Genomic DNA, 18,529 nt, shown 5'->3' on the forward strand with positions numbered 1-18,529 from the left:
AAATATGACTGCCGCCCCCACTGGATACCCCAATATCACTGGGCTAGAGTACTGTCAGGGGAGTTTTTTAGGAATTTTGCCTAGTGCGTCAAATTGGCTAGAAACGGCCCTGCAGGTGTCACTCATGACTCAATTATTAAAGTTGAATCACTATGGTTTCTGCGCAGTAAACCTGAACTTCTATAACTTTGTTTTCATGTATGTGGCTGCTTCCATTCACTTTTTTGCACGTTTGTATTGTATTGTATTTTACGACGGCGTTTTAGTGCCACCTTAAAAAAAAAAAAAAATCTAAGATTACGAGATTAAACTCGTAATATTTCGAGAATAAACTCGAAACTACGAGAATAAAGTCGAAATGTTAGGAGAATAAAGTCGAAATATTTCGAGGAAAAAAGTCGAAATATTTCGAGGAAAAAAGTCGAAATATTTCGAGAATAAAGTCGGAATATTTCGAGAATAAAGTCGAAATGTTAGGAGAAAAAAGTCACAGAACTGCGAGAAACTATGGATGTGGAGGATCTGGTTAAGTCCTACTTTAGGTTAGGATTTAGCAATAAAGAAATTCTTTGTCTTTTGGCGCATCAGCACGGACTTATAATTAGTAAAAAGACACTGCAGCGGTTATGTAGGAAACTTAATTTATTCAGAAGAAAAAATCAGACAGACATTGAGGAAATTGGAGAGAGAGTAAAATCTTTGCGTGGCAGGGGCAGCTGCCACAAAGACCTGCCACCGCTATGTGCGCCTGCCACTCCACCTGCCACCGCTATGTGCGCCTGCCACTCCACCTGCCACCGCTTTGTGCGCCTGCCACTCCACCTGCCACCGCTATGTGCGCCCGCCACTTTACCTGCCACCGCTTTGTGCGCCTGCCACTGGACCCGTCAGCGCTATGTGCGCCTGCCACTCCACCTGCCACCACTATGTGCGCCTGCCACTCCACCTGCCGCCGCTTTGTGCGCCTGCCACTGGACCCGTCAGCGCTATGTGCGCCTGCCACTCCACCTGGCACCACTGAATGCGCTTGCCTCGCGACCCGTCACCGCTATAGCAAACGGGTGGCTCGACGTGTAGGTGCTGTGCGTTCTATTATGGATGAAAGAAAGGATTAAACATGAGATAATGTGGCAGATAAGTGTAGAATTGCAAGGTCTGTTTGCTTCCGTGCATCAACCGGAGTGTGAACAGTGTATGGTGCTGCGTACGTGCATGGATATCAACAGAAGAATAGAGAAAAATAAAAAAGAATAAAAAAGTAAGGTAATAAATATGTAAATAAATGTAGAATTGCAATTTCTGTTGGTTTATATACATCAATCGGAGTGTAAACAGTGAGAGATGTTGAGGCAGGCACCTTTTCGACTATTTACACTCCGATGGGCGCACATGAGCAAACGGACAGTGCAATTGTACATATATTTAGCTTTTTGTCACTGTACCTTATATTGCGCGCGTCCCGCCTGCAACAACTCCGATCGATGCGCGTGAGAAACTGGAATGCAACCACAAGTCTACCAAAGATGACACTTCACCAGTCTAGTCTCAGCCGTCAGAGAACATGCTACAGCCAAGGTGAGTTCACTTAATATTTAAAACCTTTTTTCGTTAAATATTGTTCAAGGACATTTGTAATTGTACTCTGGTGAGTTTATTAGATTATAATAATATGATTATACAGTGTTTTATACAGTATTTATATAAAAACATTTTGTTTAAAATGTTTGTGCCATTCAGCAACATTGAAACAACAACTTTGTATATTTGTTTATGTTTATTTATTTGTACGCATGTATGTATGCAGGGTTCAGATGCCATTCGACAACAACTCTGGCAAAAATATGATTGGAAGGTAGGTAAGGAGTTTTAAAAACATGGTACACATTTTGACTTTGAAGCAAACTCAAAAAGGCACCATATATTATATAAAGTACCTTTTTATTTGTTTATTTTTTAGACTTAACCATACAACAAACATGATAAACATAACAGGGAAGGGCACACAGAGAAGTCAGTAATATTATGTAACATAATGGAGGCATCCCATTGCCATCAAAACCACTTTGGATCAGAATCTGAGGATAATCTGTGAAAGAAAAAATTTGGAATTATTTTAAGGTTTTTAAAATACATAGAATTAACAAGACTAAAGGGAACATTAAAATCAAGAAAAATGTCATTTGAAAAGACTACTTTAACACATTTACTCTAAATGTCCCTTTGTTTGCAAAGCCATTTCTGCCTGGAACCTGTGGAAGCCCTCTGTCTTTTTTAGGATTAAGAGGGTTACCTTTAATTGACAAAGAGCAGAAAGAGAAGAGAACTGTTTAAAATGCATTTAATTAAATTGCCCTATATGAATTTGTAATGCATTAAAAACATTTTAAATTAATAATAATTACCTCAGGAGTTAGAACTTCCAGAATGTAGGATGCATTACTTAATTCTTTCATGTCCATCTGTGTGACTCTTTTAATTCTCTCAATTATCCCCTCTGTCTGTTGGCAAAAGACATTACATTCAGCTTTCTTATATTAGTTATATCTAAACTTATTTCCAAATTATTTGATATAACGTAACCTTTTTTACCTGTTGTTCATCAAAAATAGAAATCCTTTCATTAAGTCTCATCTTCAGCTTAGGACAAAATGTTGGATGGTTATGCAAAAACATCCTGTTTTATCTCATTGTGCCACTTGTCAAGCCATTGTGTAGTTCCTACAATGTGCAAAAATGGTTATTTTAAACAAAAGTATTTGTTCAAAACAGGTGTAAAATATGGATATTTTTGAAATTGTAAACTTCTAGAAAGTTCAGACAGATATGCTTGTAAATGTCAATGAGACACTGCATATGCAAATTAGCACTTTACAAAAGGAAAGCCACATTTATTCATTAATTGGTGAGATTACATATTTGTCTTGTTTACCATAATGTCCTGGTCTGTCATTACAGTGTCCACCACCAATCCCTGCTTCAACATTGATAGTGTTCTGTAAAAAGAAATTGGAGAGTTATACAAACACTGAATGTATTTGTAATGTAGTACTTGAAGTTTGTTTGCAAATGTAAAGTACATACTTATTATAAGAATATGATTGATCAATGTCACATCCACAATTGAATGGCATGTCCTCTGTGACCATTTCTGCATCAATGCCAGCACAGTCACTGTGCAACCATTTGTTACAACGGTCACACTGAATCCATTCCAGTGTTTTGACATCTGGATGCATGGTTCTGCAGAAGAAATAAAATACAATTTTACATAACTGCTCAAAAAAATACAGTATAACATGTTAAAATGCAGTATGGTCACTTACTTTGTCCGCATTTCTTGAAATATGCAAACACCAAGGTCTTGGGCCATACATCTGTTTTTAGCTTTACACGTTGTAATCTTAGGTGGGAAGTCCTAAGAACAGAAGATGAGCAAAGCAGTGTGTAATCTTAACAAATATATTAATTATCATATTTATTATATATTACATACATCTGTGTTAGAGAGAAAGCCACCATTAAAGCTTAACTGTCTGCTTTACCTCTGTTTGTAGATTTTCAACCAAACAGGAGGCATGGTAAACCCGAAGATGAATCAGCTGGTCAGTGTGAAGCAACTCAGAAGACATTTTGAGACCTTTTGCTTCCATCTCGGCCATCTACGAAAATGTAAATCGCTTTGAAGAATTTACTGCAATCATTTTTAAACAGTATTTGTTTACTTTCCCATAGCATGCATTACATAAATATTAATGTATGTACAAGTAGCAAACATAAAGTCATAAAACTCTATCAACTCACTGTGCAAACAAAAACACCACAGTTATTTCCATCATTTCTCCGCCATTGCTGTGGATTGCACACTGTCCACACATCCAGGGAATCTACATTTCTAAATGCATCTCTGGAAAAAGAAATGGACTTAAATCAGACTGTACCCAAGTCAAGTCATCAAGTGTTTTTAAAATAACCGTTTAAAAACATTATATAAATAATAAAATGTATTACTTCAGAATTTCCATATCAGAGGGTGAAATGTTAATGTGATGTCCTGTGTTGTCATAAATCCTTATTTGTTGTTCAGTCTTGTCAAGAACCTGTTGAAGAAATTCAATAAAGAGCCATTTTAAAGCAGTCACAAATGGATTTGTTTAAACTTTTTGGCTTGTAACATTGTAGTAATCTAATTTTGTTCAACATATTCAACATTGCTAGAGTTGTACTAACCCAAAGAATGAAGTGGCATCCTGTCTCTTGTGTCCTATCCGTGCCAACAATTCTTGGTAGAAGTATTTTCTGTGCATCATTCTGAGATGAAAGAAATAGGAAACACATGTTCAAGAGGCATTCGTGACATTCATAGGATGGAAAGACAGGATTGCTTTAATGTATTTTGTTTTAGAAACTGTATAGTACCTCAAGAATTTTCAGATGTGAATCTGAAATTTTTCTTGAAGCCAGCCAGTCCCTGTACCACAAAATGAATGTGTCAGTTGTCAAGGCTACAACCTGAGGATAGAACAAAATTACATGTAAACTGCACTTAATGCTCATAATGCTTGTTTACATGTTTATGAAAATGATTAAAACTGGTGAAAACTATAGATTGTGAAGCATTTACTTACATTCTGGGTTTCTGAGGCAATTTGTGCAATCCGACAGTTTACTGTCTTTGAAGCAAAATATGAAGATGCATAGTAAGAAAGTGTATTAAAATATATGTTGTGTATTTTAACATCATCTTTTCTATCTTATATAAAGTGACAGTTATCTAAATGTGACAGCTGAGTAATCAAGTAAATGTAATCATAATTAAATATTAAAATCATAAAGGTAACCATAATTGGTACTTACATTATCATATAGCCATGGCATCAGTTGGCTACTGGTGTCTTTCAAGAGATCAGTTGGGCACAGACATTTCAGATCACGCAGTTCCAACGAGGCGTAACGAGAGATTCTAGCTATGACATCGTGCTCTCTCCTCTCAACAGCATACAGCTGTCTGATTTTGTCCTAATGATGCAGAAGATGGTGATGATTTATATTTCTATTAACAGTAAATATTATTACTGCTGACATGTGTCAGTGGTGCTAACCAGCACAATTCTTACCTTATTTTTCTCATTAATTGGAAACATTGCCACTGAAAAATGGTAGCCATCCACAGTAGGACTGTCCTCCTTTTCTGGAGCCTGAGGACTTCTGGACTGTTGTTCAATGTTGTCTGTTTTTCTTGTGTGTGTTTCTGTAATTGATTAGGAAATAGGAACATAACTATTAATAAAGTGGCAAAGTTTTCAATAAATTTCATGTCATAGTGTAATTTGTAATCTTCATATTCTTACCTGTTTGGCCACATATCAGTTTGCCATCTAATCCAATTCGTATGGCCTCCACTGTGCTCTGTTTTTCCATTTCCTTCATGAACAAGCTATTAAGTCTTTCATTGTGCAGGTGAAAAAACAAACGTAGTGAGAACATATAGTGTATGTCCTTCATCTGGCACAGTGAATATCGACTTGAGGAAAGCTCTCTGTTTAACTTGTTCTGCTGCTGAAGAATCAATCAGACAAGCCAGATCTGGTATTAGTTTCAGGCTACGCAGTCTCTCTTCAGGACGCTTTTGGTTTTTTTTTTGGTGAAATCTGTCATACAGAGAGTACCGGTCTGATGTCCCAGTCTCAGGGTGTGGACATGAGAATCGGTCCATTTCTTTGGGCTCTTCTGCATGTCTTGCTTTCCTCCTGATTTTTTCCATCCATGCAAGGTTGACTGTTGACTGTCCTGCAGCTGCCAGTGATATTTTGTGTCCGTTGGTACACATACCCTTCCATCATTGGGCTGAAAAAATCTCTGTTGAGTGCGATTATTAACATGCCTCGCAACACGTCCAGCGATGTCAGAGATGTACACAGTGGGGGATATTTAAAACTTAGCAGAGCATCCCCGTGGTCCCGTGCAGATTCCTGCCACCATAATGGTGATGCATAATACACAGCACCATGAGTGCAGCCCATGTGTAATACTCCACCTGTGTTAAAGTGACAAGAATGACAAATTACATTCATGTTTTCTGCATAGATGATGGTACTTAAACAAGAAAAGTAACAAAATTACCCTACACAAAATAATTTAAAAAATTTAAAAAACAATATCTTACCACCAGCTTTTTTCAGCTTCACAAACATTTTGGGGTAAACCTCCTTATAAAGTAGAAGCTCCTCCAGCCTGTTTATAAGGTCTGTTTGTGAGCCAGCCACTGACACTCCAAGAGAGTTGCATGCCTTCACTAGGTCTTCTCTTTTGTGCTGTGAAGAAATTACTATGTATTATTGTTACATTGAGTGCTTACGCAAATTATATGAGAATATAAGTATAAATATTTACTGATTTGGAGTCCAGTATTTGTAAAATCTGGTCTTCATCAACTTGCTGGCTTTCACGGGATACAGAGCTCACCCTTTCACTCTGAGAGAGACCTTTGAAAACTTCAGTTTTCGGAAGCTTGTCATTTAGTCTTGTGTGTCGTCCAATCCAAGGAGCAAATGCAGAATATGTCAGTGGACTTGAGAAAGGATTGTTAGATGAGTCTGAGGAATAGAATAGATTAGAATAGATTAATATCAGTTAATTTTTTGCTTTACTGCTACAAGACCCAAGGTTTTACCCTTAATGTTAAAATGTAATATATTATTAAGACACATTATTAACATTAATGTCAATAGTGTTATTAATGTTACTATTAAAGAACTGAAACCGAGATTTTCATTGATACCATCACAAAATCCAGTGGCAATGATCTCCTTTTCCAGGTTTTCCCATCTTGCTGCCACATTAACGAGGGTGTCCTGGGGGTTAATGTTCTGAATGTCTGGGCGTCTCATAAGACTAACTGGAAATTATAGGGTAAAAGGGGTTGTGACAAGATGTATGTAAATGTGCATTATGCTGAATGCTTAAATTATGTGTTAAGAGCATTTACAGATCAGAGGGTTTTTATTCAGATTTTACACTTACCTGGTATATCAAATGCAACTTTCCAGTTGGTGTCTGCTATGATAATGGATGGATGATGACCACAGCGGTAACAAGAAAAATTGTACGAGTACTGCCTTAAAGCACTGATATGGTAGAATGCCTTTCTTAGCATGTTGATTGGCAAAGCAGTTCTTGAATGGGATTCGATTGTTCTAAACAGCCGACCCACAGCAATATGATTCTGTGGAAAGTAAATATAATAAAGGTTTTACTCAGCTGATCAGCAGTTTTACATGACTACTGAGATATCTTGAAACATGCCTCTTTAAACATTTCAATTTTGTGTATACTTACTGAAACACCAGCCGCCAGAAGAGAGCATAAAGGGATTGACAGAAAAATTCTGTTATTGTAGTTGTGAAACCCACTCTCATATTGCTGAAACCGGACCATGTTTCTGCAGACAGGACACTCCTTGGCATAGACAGAAACACCTAGATAAAAAAATAAACCAATTCAAGGTGACGCCTTTTGTTTATGAATATTATTTAAGTAAGAAAAGAAAGTTGCTCACTAACCATTACAGAAGTCATTTACCTTTAAACTGTTTAAATATTCCATAAACAGTTGCTTGTTGGGTGATGAGTATATTGTTTCCAAGATCTGGAGGAGATGGGCCAGGACAGTATGGGCACTGTACTTCTAGTGGTTCAAAGTTTTCAGGAATGGGCTTCTCTACTGTGGTTAAATCCACTGGAAGGTCCTCTGGTATTCTTTTTAAACTCCAGAAATAGTTGGTTTCCATGATGATACTACTACGTGAATGTTGGTGGATGTCATCAGCAGCACTGATCATCTCCTCAACATCTTCAATATCCTCATTTGAAGTGTCCATTGCATTTTGTAACAGCTGGGGATGCTCTTGAAAAAGCCACCACATGGATATGTATCTATGGACACAACTGATCCGAATTTTTGAACTTCTGCACTGGCAGTGCCATTTACCAGTCTTACTATCAAATGTGCAGATTGTTCTTCCAAACTTGTACCAATTGTCCTTTTGGCCTGTATACACAGAAAAGTATATATATCGCTCAGAAAGGCTGTGCTCACCCCAAAAAATAGGATAGACACAGTCTATATCCTCAGAGCAAGCCTTCTTGTTTACTGCAGTGCACTCTTCATGTCTTGATTTTGAACAAAGTCCTTTTTCTTGCATCTCCTGCAGAGACTCATTACGTAGTGCTGGTGGAGGACTGTATAATGTTGCTGTCCTGGTCCTTTCTAAGTGAAAACATTCTTTCCCAGGGTTTCCACTGTTTGCAGCAATGCTCATGAAGTCTGTGCATACCTGCACTTATTTTAAAACAGAAGACTTTTGCACATGTATTGGTAGTCTCATTCCGTGAGATTCTTTTGTTGTCACATATATTTCCATTTACAGGATCAATGCATATCATTGGTTCCTGTCTGCCATGCTGCTGTCTTTCATGTTATTGGTAGTTGGATGTGCTGGTGAAGTGAATCCCACATTTCCTGCAGAACAGGTTCTCTTTCTGAACTGGGTCAACATGGATGGTTTCCTGGCAGGGTTTTCTGTCATCTATGAAATATTATGAAACATCACATTGACATTTTGCACCTTATTTTATTTACTGTGTAAGATGGTTATGTATTATATGCTGACCTGAGGCTTTTTCTGGGAACATCAGACCTGTTGTTGGCACACCACAAAGACAAACAAACAAAATGTATTGTTACATATACAAATATTTAAAAAACAAGAGTACAAATTTCAAAACTGACAATACACTTACCATGTTTTTTTAAGTGGCATTTGAAATCAAAAGACCTTTGAATTACTTTCTTGCACTTGGAACAATGCCAGTGGCTCCTACTACCACTTTGTCGGTCAGGACAGTAACATGGTATTGAGAACTTGCCTACAAAGAGAGATTATGCAATTAACATGACAATTAATGGATCTTGGATATTCTAGATATTACAAAATATATATTATAGTGATTTTACAAATTATGCTGCTGCTTATTAACAAAAAATTCACTTTAACAATTACTTGTGTCATGTAATGAGCAGGACTCGTAGGAAGCGTGTAAGATCCAATTGCGAGCTTTATTAACAGATCGTAGTCAAAACAGGCAGGGTCGATAACCAAACAAACAGTAATATCCAGGGCAAGGCGAGAGCGTAAATCCAATAAACAGGCAGAGTCCAAAACCAGAGAGAGCAGTCCGAAAAGTAACAAATAAACAAGGAAATGAAACCAGACAGAACTATGGCAATGAACGAGGCAAAACTGTGGCAAAAACAAAGACAAAACTATGACAAGAAACCAAACCGCAAAAAACAGGGCAATGAAAACAGGAAAACGCTTGGTAGAGTCCGCATGAGCAAAACAATACTTCGCGAGGGCCTGTTTGTAAATGGCCTCCTTTTAAGGCCACCAAACAGGAAGTTACCAACGAAGCAGCAGAGGGAGCAGGAACAGTCAGTCAGTGGGTGAGGGCTCCCTCTGCTGGCGTGGCGTTACAGAATCCCCCCCCCCCCCCAGGAGCGACTCCTGGCGCTCAAACAACAACAACAACAACAACAACAACAACAACAGTCCAGGAGGGTGGGGGAACAGAGGCAAAACAGGGGGTGGGACAGAGGGCCAGGTCCATGTAGAGGAGGTGGGCCTGGATCGTTGAGCAGGGACAGACAGTGAAGCACTGGAGGACCTGGACCATGGAGCAGTGGCAGACAGTGAAGCACTGGAGGACCTGGGCCATGGAGCAGTGGCAGACAGTGAAGCACTGGAGGACCTGGACCATGGAGCTGTGGCAGACAGTGGAACCTCGGAGGACCTGGGCCTTGGAGCCGTGGCAGACAGTGGAAATTTGGAGGACCTGGGCCGTGGAGCTGTGGCAGACAGTGGAACACTGGAGGGCCTGGGCCGTGGAGCAGTAGCACACAGTGGAACCTTGGATCAGAAGTCCACCATGCTTGATTCGGAGGAGCCTGGGGCATGGAGCAATGGCAGACAGTGGAACCTTGGAGGACCTGGGCCGTGGAGCAGTAGCAGACCGTGGAACACTGGAGAGCCTGGGCCGTGGAGCAATGGCAGAGTAGGAAGCCATGGTGGCGTAGGCAGAGCAGGTAGAGCAGGGAGCCATGGTGAGGCAGGCAGAGCAGGCAGAACAGGAAGCCATGGCGAGGTAGGCAGAGCAGGCAGAACAGGAAGCCATGGCAAGGTAGGCAGAGCAGGCAGAACAGGGAGCCGTTGCAGGGCAGGCAGGGCAGGCAGAGCAGACAGGAGGCTGTGGCTTGACAGACATGACATGAGAAGGCTGTGGCTTGGTGGATGTGGCTTGAACAGGCTTTGGCTTGGTAGATGTGACGTTAGCTGGTTGTGGTGTGGGGGTCACTGCAGGATTGCGGGGTCCCTCATCCGCAATCCCAACAGTAAACGGTGAGCCACTTAAGCAGAGTGCATAGTCTATGTACTGTTCCAGTGTCCAGTGAATTTTACCTTCAGGTAAGCAGGAATGAATGGGCTCATTTAACCCATGACAAAAAATGTCCTTAAGCGCCACATCATTGAAGTTAACCCTCTGGGGTCGAAAATCGCGCCGGCGCGGTTTGTGGCCGTTTTTCTGATAACGCCAAAAAGAACTTCAATTACTCCGTCATTTTTGATTGTACAGATAAGAGCAATACATCAATGGAATCTGTAAGGAATTCACTTTTATTTGTGTACACTCATAATAACAACAACACTCTGTGGTTTTGTGAAATAAAGCAAACAAACAGGGTATGCAGTCTGCTGCGTTGTTATCTGTGATCGTCATTAAGAAATGCGTCACTAAAATGAACTAAAACTCAGCGAATACTCCACACTGAGACATGAAAGAGATATCTATAGAAAGCCTGATATGTCTACTGTTAAATGAAGTAAGTCTTATCGAAAACAAATATCATGTGTTAAAGTAATCTGTATGAAACCAACCCCATGTCCAGTCTTTCTCGTCCGACCTAATTATTTTTAATTTGATCACGCCCACGAGCTGCTTTCGGTTTGTTATTATAATCAGCCACGTGGAGGCGCAAGCGGCGAACCGCCCACATCAGCGTAAACAAAGCGGGAGACTTCACTTCATTGTTCATGTCGGCTACTGGCATCTTGTTACTGGAAGAAGACGCGCTGTGAGGAGAAAGATTTATACAGTATTTCCCTCAGAGGAAGAGCGCGATGCGCCACACGGCGAGATCCACCAAAAGAGTAAGTCTTTCTTTTATTAGCCTGCTTACGTTAAAGTGAAACCTTATGAAGTATGTTTCATTTCATTGCATCGAAATGTTTGACGACGCCAGGATGTTTTTAATGTTGTATAAAATAAAAATGACGCGATATAAAAGTAATAGTGTTTACACTGTAACACTGAATTATAGAGTCTAAGATTGTTTAGACCAAGCTACTGTCATATACTCTGTTCACGAATAGATGTTTATGACGTGCTTAACAATAGTACATTAGTTTCCCAGACATGAAATGGTTTTGTATTGTATACTACATACAAAGCATGCTTGTGTTTATGATTATAAATTCATATTTATTTATTTATTTATTTATTTATTTATTTATCTATCGTATAACAATAGGATAATATTAGTTTATTATTAATACTTTGTTTATGAATAGGTGTTTAACGTGCTAAACAATAATGATTAGTTTCTCAGATATAAAATGCCATTTTTTAAAGATATTATAAAGCATGTGTGAGTCTATGACTACAAAATCATACTATATGTATATATTACAGATGCTCCTGATATTAACATGCTCACAGTTGTTTTTTTGTTTGGTTTTTTTGTCTAGTGATCGGATTCCTGCACCACAGATGAAGGCTACATGAAGAGTGCTATACCAACATCAAATGTTCAACTACACTGTTTTTTTTATTGTAAAACAATTTCCTGGACTACTGATGAGTTTTGTTTCTTAAATCCATGGAAAGAAGCAGCAATCCTTTAAATATCAGGTATAATTTACTTGTTTCACTTGTTGAAAAGAATTCAGAAAACAGTTTTCAGGAATGACACAAAGTCTGTTCACGTCTCTATGGTTAGATCAGTGTAGTCAATAATGTGCTTTTGACCTTCATTATGTATGTTTTGATGATACTGTGTTGTAAATAAAATACAAATAGTCTAAAACTCCATTCTCTGAATCTCTCATTGTTTCTACCTGACAGTCACAGTCTCATTGATGGGCCATTAGAGGAGGGCCTTTTGTCTCTCAGGTGTAGATCACTCAATATTCATGGTCGTTGTCACTCCCTCGCATATTCCCTTTCAGTCACAAAACATGTCTTAGAAAATTTAAATTAATATATTGTTTTCTGTAAACGCGTGAATGAGATGATTTTCACATAATTTTGTAGAAAAAACTCTAGACTACCACATCCAGTTCTCAAAAGTCTTGTGGACTAATGTTCTGTATTTGTTTCATGGTCTTATTTCAGTGACTTAAAGATTTTAGTTTTTCACTAACCACGCATAAACGTTGTTTTCTCAAAAACACAAACATGTATTTTAATGTTGCTTGCATATTATTGTAGCCCAGTTTGTGCTGATTAGAATGTAATCAGACTTTAGCCATTAATATGTTTTTAAGATACTGAAAAAAGCACAAATGTCAGGGCATGTCAAAACTTCTCCAGGGCCCCAAAACACCCTCAGACCCCAGAGGGTTAACCAAATGACACAGTCCGCAAAAGTCCACAACATAATCTTCTATGCAACGGTTACCTTGTCGTAGGCGGAAGAGGCGTGATGCAGGGTCCATGATGATCTGTATTCCAAAAAGCCACTGGATCTCGGGGAGGCGAAGTATTCTGTAATGAGCAGGACTCGTAGGAAGCGTGTAAGATCCAATTGCAAGCTTTATTAACAGATTGTAGTCAAAACAGGCAGGGTCGATAACCAAACAAACAGTAATATCCAGGGCAAGGCGAGAGCGTAAATCCAATAAACAGGCAGAGTCCAAAACCAGAGAGAGCAGTCCGAAAAGTAACAAATAAACAAGGAAATGAAACCAGACAGAACTATGGCAATGAACGAGGCAAAACTGTGGCAAAAACAAAGACAAAACTATGACAAGAAACCAAACCGTGATAATCAAAAAACAGGGCAATGAAAACAGGAAAACGCTTGGTAGAGTCCGCATGAGCAAAACAATACTTCGCGAGGGCCTGTTTGTAAATGGCCTCCTTTTAAGGCCACCAAACAGGAAGTTACCAACGAAGCAGCAGAGGGAGCAGCAACAGTCAGTCAGTGGGTGAGGGCTCCCTCTGCTGGCGTGGCGTTACATGTCACCATCTGCAAAGTGAATGGCAAATGTTAGATGTCGTTTGGACATATGATCACTGGATGCTGTAACAGCAGTCCTGATCTCCTCCAAGGCTTAAAAGCTCCTCTTCACTGGCAAACTCAAACTTCCTTGCTGAAAAATAAATAACAATTTATGAATAAGCAGACAAAAATACCATTAGGATGACAAAGAATATTTGCAACAATATCACTCCATATCCTAAATCAGTGGTTCTAAATCTTTTTTTACTCCAAGGACCCCTTCTTCTCCGAATCAATACTGCAAAGCCCCTCAAACTTTTTTATTCACAAAAACTAATTCTAGTGTTATTACTGTGCAATTTCATGTTATTATTTTAAAACAAAATAAATTAAAGAGAGATTTTAATCTAAAGTGTTCTTTTTTTAACATACTTTGTAAAAATTTAACTGCAGTGTGCATTTAAACCTAACAGTTCATTTATACAGTAACCTTAACGAATAAGAAGTCAACCTGTCATACCAAACAAGACCACAGGGAGACGGCAAATGACTGCACATAAACTACTAAATAGATCCATTCAGAATCACTAAGCGCACCAAAATGCCAATGAAAAATAAAAATATTCTGAATTGTGGAAACTCAGCGATCTGAAGGCGGCTCTATGTAATCAATGAATAGTTCCTTTGTCAGAACAAGCGATCATGTCTTAGTTTGGACCATCTGATGCCCATATTTACATTAACACCACTTATCCTTACAAACCTCTCCAAAACACGCTTTTCGGCAAACATCCATTCACAGTACATTATTTTTGACAACTACGTGAATATACTGAACTGTGTTCAAGAACAAATATTATTTTTTAGCGATCAGTGTGCCGTGAGCGCACACAGTTCATATCACTTGTTTTTAATGTTAAGAAAATGATAAATTATTTTGCTTACCTTCCATGCTGTAAGCTCTCCAAAATTCGTCAACACTTTAAGAAAAAGTAAAAGTAAATATAGCAACTATATAAATTTTAACGCCTTTCCATGCAGCACATGTAGCTTTATCCAAAAAAGTGTACTTACCAAAAAAGATGTGCAGGTTATGATGTTGTCCTCAAATCCAGGTTCAGTCACAACAAATCGGATTGGTTGAACGTAGTTCAAACGTAGTTCAACCAATCAAAACTGCATCTTACGTGTGAAAGCCTGGGGTCGTCCGTGTTGTGAAGGTGTTTGTGTCTGCGGGTGGGGGATGGAGTGATTGTGGCTGATTTCAGAGTAATAAATGTCCCCGGTCGAGGACAGGCCACCAGAAACCCGATGTCACTTTACTACTTGTAAATGATTATTATGAATTTTTTAAATACACGTCTGCACGTATGTTGTTATACTGCATTGAATGTACATATTTAAACATTGCTTTAACAAATTAATCAATTTATTTTATTTCTCCTATTAAATCTATAATGGCCACAACTAAGCGTCGCACCTGCCTCAACATTTCTCATTGTTTACACTTCGATTGATGCATATTAACCAACAGAAAGTGCAATTGTACATTTATTTACATATTTGCCACCTTAACTTATGCTTTATTTCTCCCTTTAAATCCATAATGGCTCGCGCAGCACCGAAGCGTCGCGCCTGCCACAACTAAGCGTCGCGCCTGCCTCAACATTTCTCATTGTTTACACTCCGATTGATGCATATAAACCAACAGAAAGTGCAATTCTACATTTATTTATGTATTTGCCACCTTAACTTATGCTTTATTTCTCCCTTTAAATCCATATGGCGCGCGCAGCACCGAAGCGTCGCGCCTGCCACAACTAAGCGTCGCGCCTGCCTCAACGTTTCTCACTGTTTACACTCCGATTGATGCGTATAAACAAACATACAGTGCAATTCTACATTTATTTATGTATTTGCCACCTTAACTTATGCTTTATTTCCCCCTTTAAATCCATAATGGCTCACGCAGCACCGAAGCGTCGCGCCTGCCTCAACATTTCTCACTGTTTACACTCCGATTGATGCATATAAACCAACAGAAAGTGCAATTGTACATTTATTTACATATTTGCCACCTTACCTTATGCTTTATTTCTCCCTTTAAATCCATAATGGCTCGCGCAGCACCGAAGCGTCGCGCCTGCCTCAACATCTCTCACTGTTTACACTCCGATTGATGCGTATAAACAAACACACAGTGCAATTCTACGTTTATTTACATATTTATTACCTTACTTTTTTATGCTTTTTTATTTTTCTCTATTCTTTTGTTGAAATCCATGCACGCAGCACTGTACACTGTTCACACTCCGGTTGATGCATGTAAGCAAACAGACCTTGCAATTCTACACTTATTTGCCACATTATCTCATGTGTGATCCATAATAGAACACACAGCGCCTAAGCGTCGCGCCACCTGTTTGCTATAGCAGTGACGGGTCGCGAGGCAAGTGCATTCAGTGGTGGCAGGTCGAGTGGCAGGCGCAAATAGCGCTGACGGGTCCAGTGGCAGGCGCACATGGCGGTGGCAGGTCCAGTGGCAGGCGCATTTGGCGGTGGCAGGTCCAGTGGCAGGCGCACATAGCGGTGGCAGGTGGAGTGGCAGGCGCATTTGGCGGTGGCAGGTCCAGTGGCAGGCGCACATAGCGGTGGCAGGTCTTTGTGGCAGCTGCCCCTGCCACACAAAGATTTTACTCTCTCTCAGCCTCCCCCTTAACGGCTGATTTATGCCATTGCAAAAAATTTCTATTAATATACAGTCCGGGAGATCTGAGTGATTTGCGATTGCCAGAAATTCACGGATTTGTTGCTCTAGAGATCGTTGTCCTTGTTTGAATCTGAATAGAATTCTTGTTGTGTCCATACCTGTATATTGTCCGTGATGAAAGCTGCTGGATCCTGTTTTGACCGAGTATTCTGTCATGTGGAGAGGGAGACGAGAGGCGAGGGGATCCATATGCAAGTTTTTATTCCAGGGACGAGACAAGTACATGGTCGGACAGGCAGGGTCAGCACAACAACAAACAGGTATGGCGGAGAGAGGCACAAGAAAAGTCTGTGAGGCTGGCGTGGGTCAATCAACGACGAACATAATCCATAACGAGAGCCAGAAGAGTAATCCTTACAACGAGCGAGAGTCCGGAAAGGCAGGCGGCGAGACAGACGAAGTGAGATGGCCAGACGAGAATACGAAACTCAGGAAACCAGGAACTCAGGATACTAGGAACTCGGGAAACTAGGAACTCGGGAAACTAGGGAACACAGGAAATACAGAAACTAGGAAACTTAGGAAACAGTGCTAGCACTAGGAGAGCACTAAACGTGACTGTTACAGTACTCCACATAAACACTCCACAATACTCGGTGCTTATCGAGTGAAAGTCCGGGGCTTAAATAGGGCTGCTGATTGGCCACAGGTGTCTGGCGCAATCAGCGTGGTGGGTAATGGGAGATGTAGTCCGGGGTGTAGTGCAACAGTCTGTGTGTGATAACGGAGCGAGAGCGACATCTGGTGGTGAGCGGACCGCAGGTCACCGACCAGATTCATGACACTGATGTTCGGCATGGATTATCTGGTAATGTGAGACGTTCACAGACCAAATCTTGCAGCTCCCGATCTGCTCTAACACAAATTGGGGCCGCCCCGATCACATCAAACATGTTTGATATTCAGGATTTTAAATCAGGATGATCACGGCTATGATTATGTCAATACTTTCACAACAGCCAATGCGCGACCACAAAACAGCTGCTGTACGGTCCACTGGATAGTGAAGATGGAGGAAACTGCTTCTTATGTTTTTGTAGTAACACTGTCTGTATAATATGTTGAAAACATACCACAACCACATGGAGCAACAAAAGCTCTGGAGTGAAATCGTCTCAGTTTTCAACATAGTGCATAAAGCTGCTAGCATGCTAACTAACATTTGTAAACATTATTTGCTAAAATGACGATCTGTTGCGTAAGATCACATGAGGCGCTCCCTCCTTCATGATGATCTTAATATTTTGTAGTGTGTGATGTGCATGTTTACGATTTCAGGGAAGATAATCTGCAAATATTCTCCTTATGTGTGAGCTGCAACCAGATTTCATAATCACATTTTACACAACCATTGGGAATTTTTAACCAAAGTATATTATAGACTTTTCATTAAGACCCTAAAGAATCATATCAACTTGTGGAAAATGGGCATCCGATGACCCTTTTAAAAGAAAAGGCTCAGTAAACATTTGCACAGATATAATACACCACACATCAATATCTCTTCCCTTTGTGATTTGAACTTTTTAATGCAAAGAGTTGTGTGTTGTGTGTTGATTCTTCAAGCACATCATTTTACACACCAGATGCAAATATTGTAAACATTTTGTGTTGCACTGTTTGTTTTATCTATCATATGTTGATGCCTTATTAAAAAAAGCATTTTATAGTATATATTTATGTGGAAAATTGTAACAGAGGTGCGAGAGACGAGCGGATCCATGTGCATACTTTTATTCAGAGGACGAGACATAGACATGGTCAAAAGGCAGGCAGGGTCGAACAACGGCAGACAGGTACATAGACAGCAAACCAAGAGTAATCCTTAAAACAGGCGAGGGTCAGTTCAGCGGCGAACGTTCTCCGTAGGGCGAGGCAGGAGAATGGTCAGACAGGCGAGAGTACAAAAGGCAGGCGGCGAGACAGACTGAACGAGAAAACTAGGCAAACCAGAAAACTAGATACAGGATAACGGGGAACGCTTTGTATGACTGTAAACACAAATCAATACTCTGCAATGTGTGACAGAAAGACCGGGGCTTTTATACTGTCTCTGATTGGTGCAGGTGAAAAGAGCAGTGGCCGATGGATAATGTAGTCCGGGGTGTAGTGCAACAGTCCGTGTGTGCAAACAGAGTGAGAGCGACATCTGGTGGTGAGCGGTCCGCAGCACACCGACCAGATCCGTAACATAGCCCCTCCCCAAAGAGCGGCTTCCAGACCCTCCAAACAAACCACAGTCCAGGGGAGCGGTGGGGCGGGGGTGAGACAGGGCAAGGGCCGGAGGACCAGGTCCGTGCAGAGGACCCAGTGACTGAGGCAGAACCGGCAGGGCAGGAGCCCACCCAAGCGGAGCCGGAGCCCTCCGGGGCGGAGCAGGAGGCAGAGCAGGAGGCGCCGGGGCCCTCCAGGGCGGAACAGGAG

The 18,529-nt window shown here is 40.4% G+C and overlaps 1 protein-coding gene and 1 long non-coding RNA gene across 3 annotated transcripts; both read right to left on the minus strand.

Annotated features, from left to right (window-relative positions):
* Positions 1 to 1,861: 1,861 nt before the first annotated feature.
* Positions 1,862 to 8,280, minus strand: LOC127158281 (uncharacterized). Of its 2 annotated transcripts, none has more exons than XM_051101451.1 (22): positions 7,579 to 8,280; positions 7,336 to 7,475; positions 7,021 to 7,222; positions 6,779 to 6,895; positions 6,391 to 6,593; positions 6,164 to 6,311; positions 5,349 to 6,034; positions 5,115 to 5,248; positions 4,855 to 5,016; positions 4,626 to 4,670; positions 4,417 to 4,509; positions 4,228 to 4,308; positions 4,009 to 4,097; positions 3,802 to 3,904; positions 3,543 to 3,659; positions 3,324 to 3,415; positions 3,082 to 3,240; positions 2,930 to 2,993; positions 2,590 to 2,718; positions 2,403 to 2,498; positions 2,208 to 2,290; positions 1,862 to 2,086 (listed from the first exon to the last, which is right to left on the minus strand). In XM_051101451.1, the coding sequence occupies exons 7-19, from the start codon at positions 5,500 to 5,502 to the stop codon at positions 2,680 to 2,682; spliced, it is 1,332 nt and encodes a 443-aa protein (XP_050957408.1). In that variant the 5' UTR covers positions 5,503 to 6,034; positions 6,164 to 6,311; positions 6,391 to 6,593; positions 6,779 to 6,895; positions 7,021 to 7,222; positions 7,336 to 7,475; positions 7,579 to 8,280; the 3' UTR covers positions 1,862 to 2,086; positions 2,208 to 2,290; positions 2,403 to 2,498; positions 2,590 to 2,679. The 2 variants fall into 2 exon arrangements, with proteins under 2 accessions (XP_050957408.1, XP_050957409.1); XM_051101452.1 differs by having other exon boundaries at positions 2,208 to 2,323.
* Positions 8,281 to 8,345: 65 nt separating this feature from the next.
* On the minus strand, positions 8,346 to 8,918 carry LOC127158282 (uncharacterized). Its single transcript, XR_007826108.1, has 3 exons — positions 8,799 to 8,918; positions 8,669 to 8,695; positions 8,346 to 8,584 (listed from the first exon to the last, which is right to left on the minus strand). It is a non-coding gene; the product is annotated as an uncharacterized LOC127158282 (long non-coding RNA).
* Between the last annotated feature and the right edge of the window lie 9,611 nt (positions 8,919 to 18,529).

The sequence above is a fragment of the Labeo rohita genome, unplaced genomic scaffold (assembly GCF_022985175.1).
Source record: "Labeo rohita strain BAU-BD-2019 unplaced genomic scaffold, IGBB_LRoh.1.0 scaffold_143, whole genome shotgun sequence".
Taxonomy (NCBI): domain Eukaryota; kingdom Metazoa; phylum Chordata; class Actinopteri; order Cypriniformes; family Cyprinidae; genus Labeo; species Labeo rohita.

What these genes read in the sequence shown, in the direction of transcription:
- LOC127158281 (XM_051101451.1), bottom strand. Translation starts at nt 5,502, where the DNA reads ATGAAGGACATACACTATATGTTCTCACTACGTTTGTTTTTTCACCTG. An exon ending in TGCCATGGCTATATGATAAT is followed by an intron (nt 4,671 to 4,854) that starts GTAAGTACCAAT and finishes TTTGCTTCAAAG; the next exon opens with ACAGTAAACTGTCGGATTGC. An exon ending in TTGAAAATCTACAAACAGAG is followed by an intron (nt 3,416 to 3,542) that starts GTAAAGCAGACA and finishes TTCTGTTCTTAG; the next exon opens with GACTTCCCACCTAAGATTAC.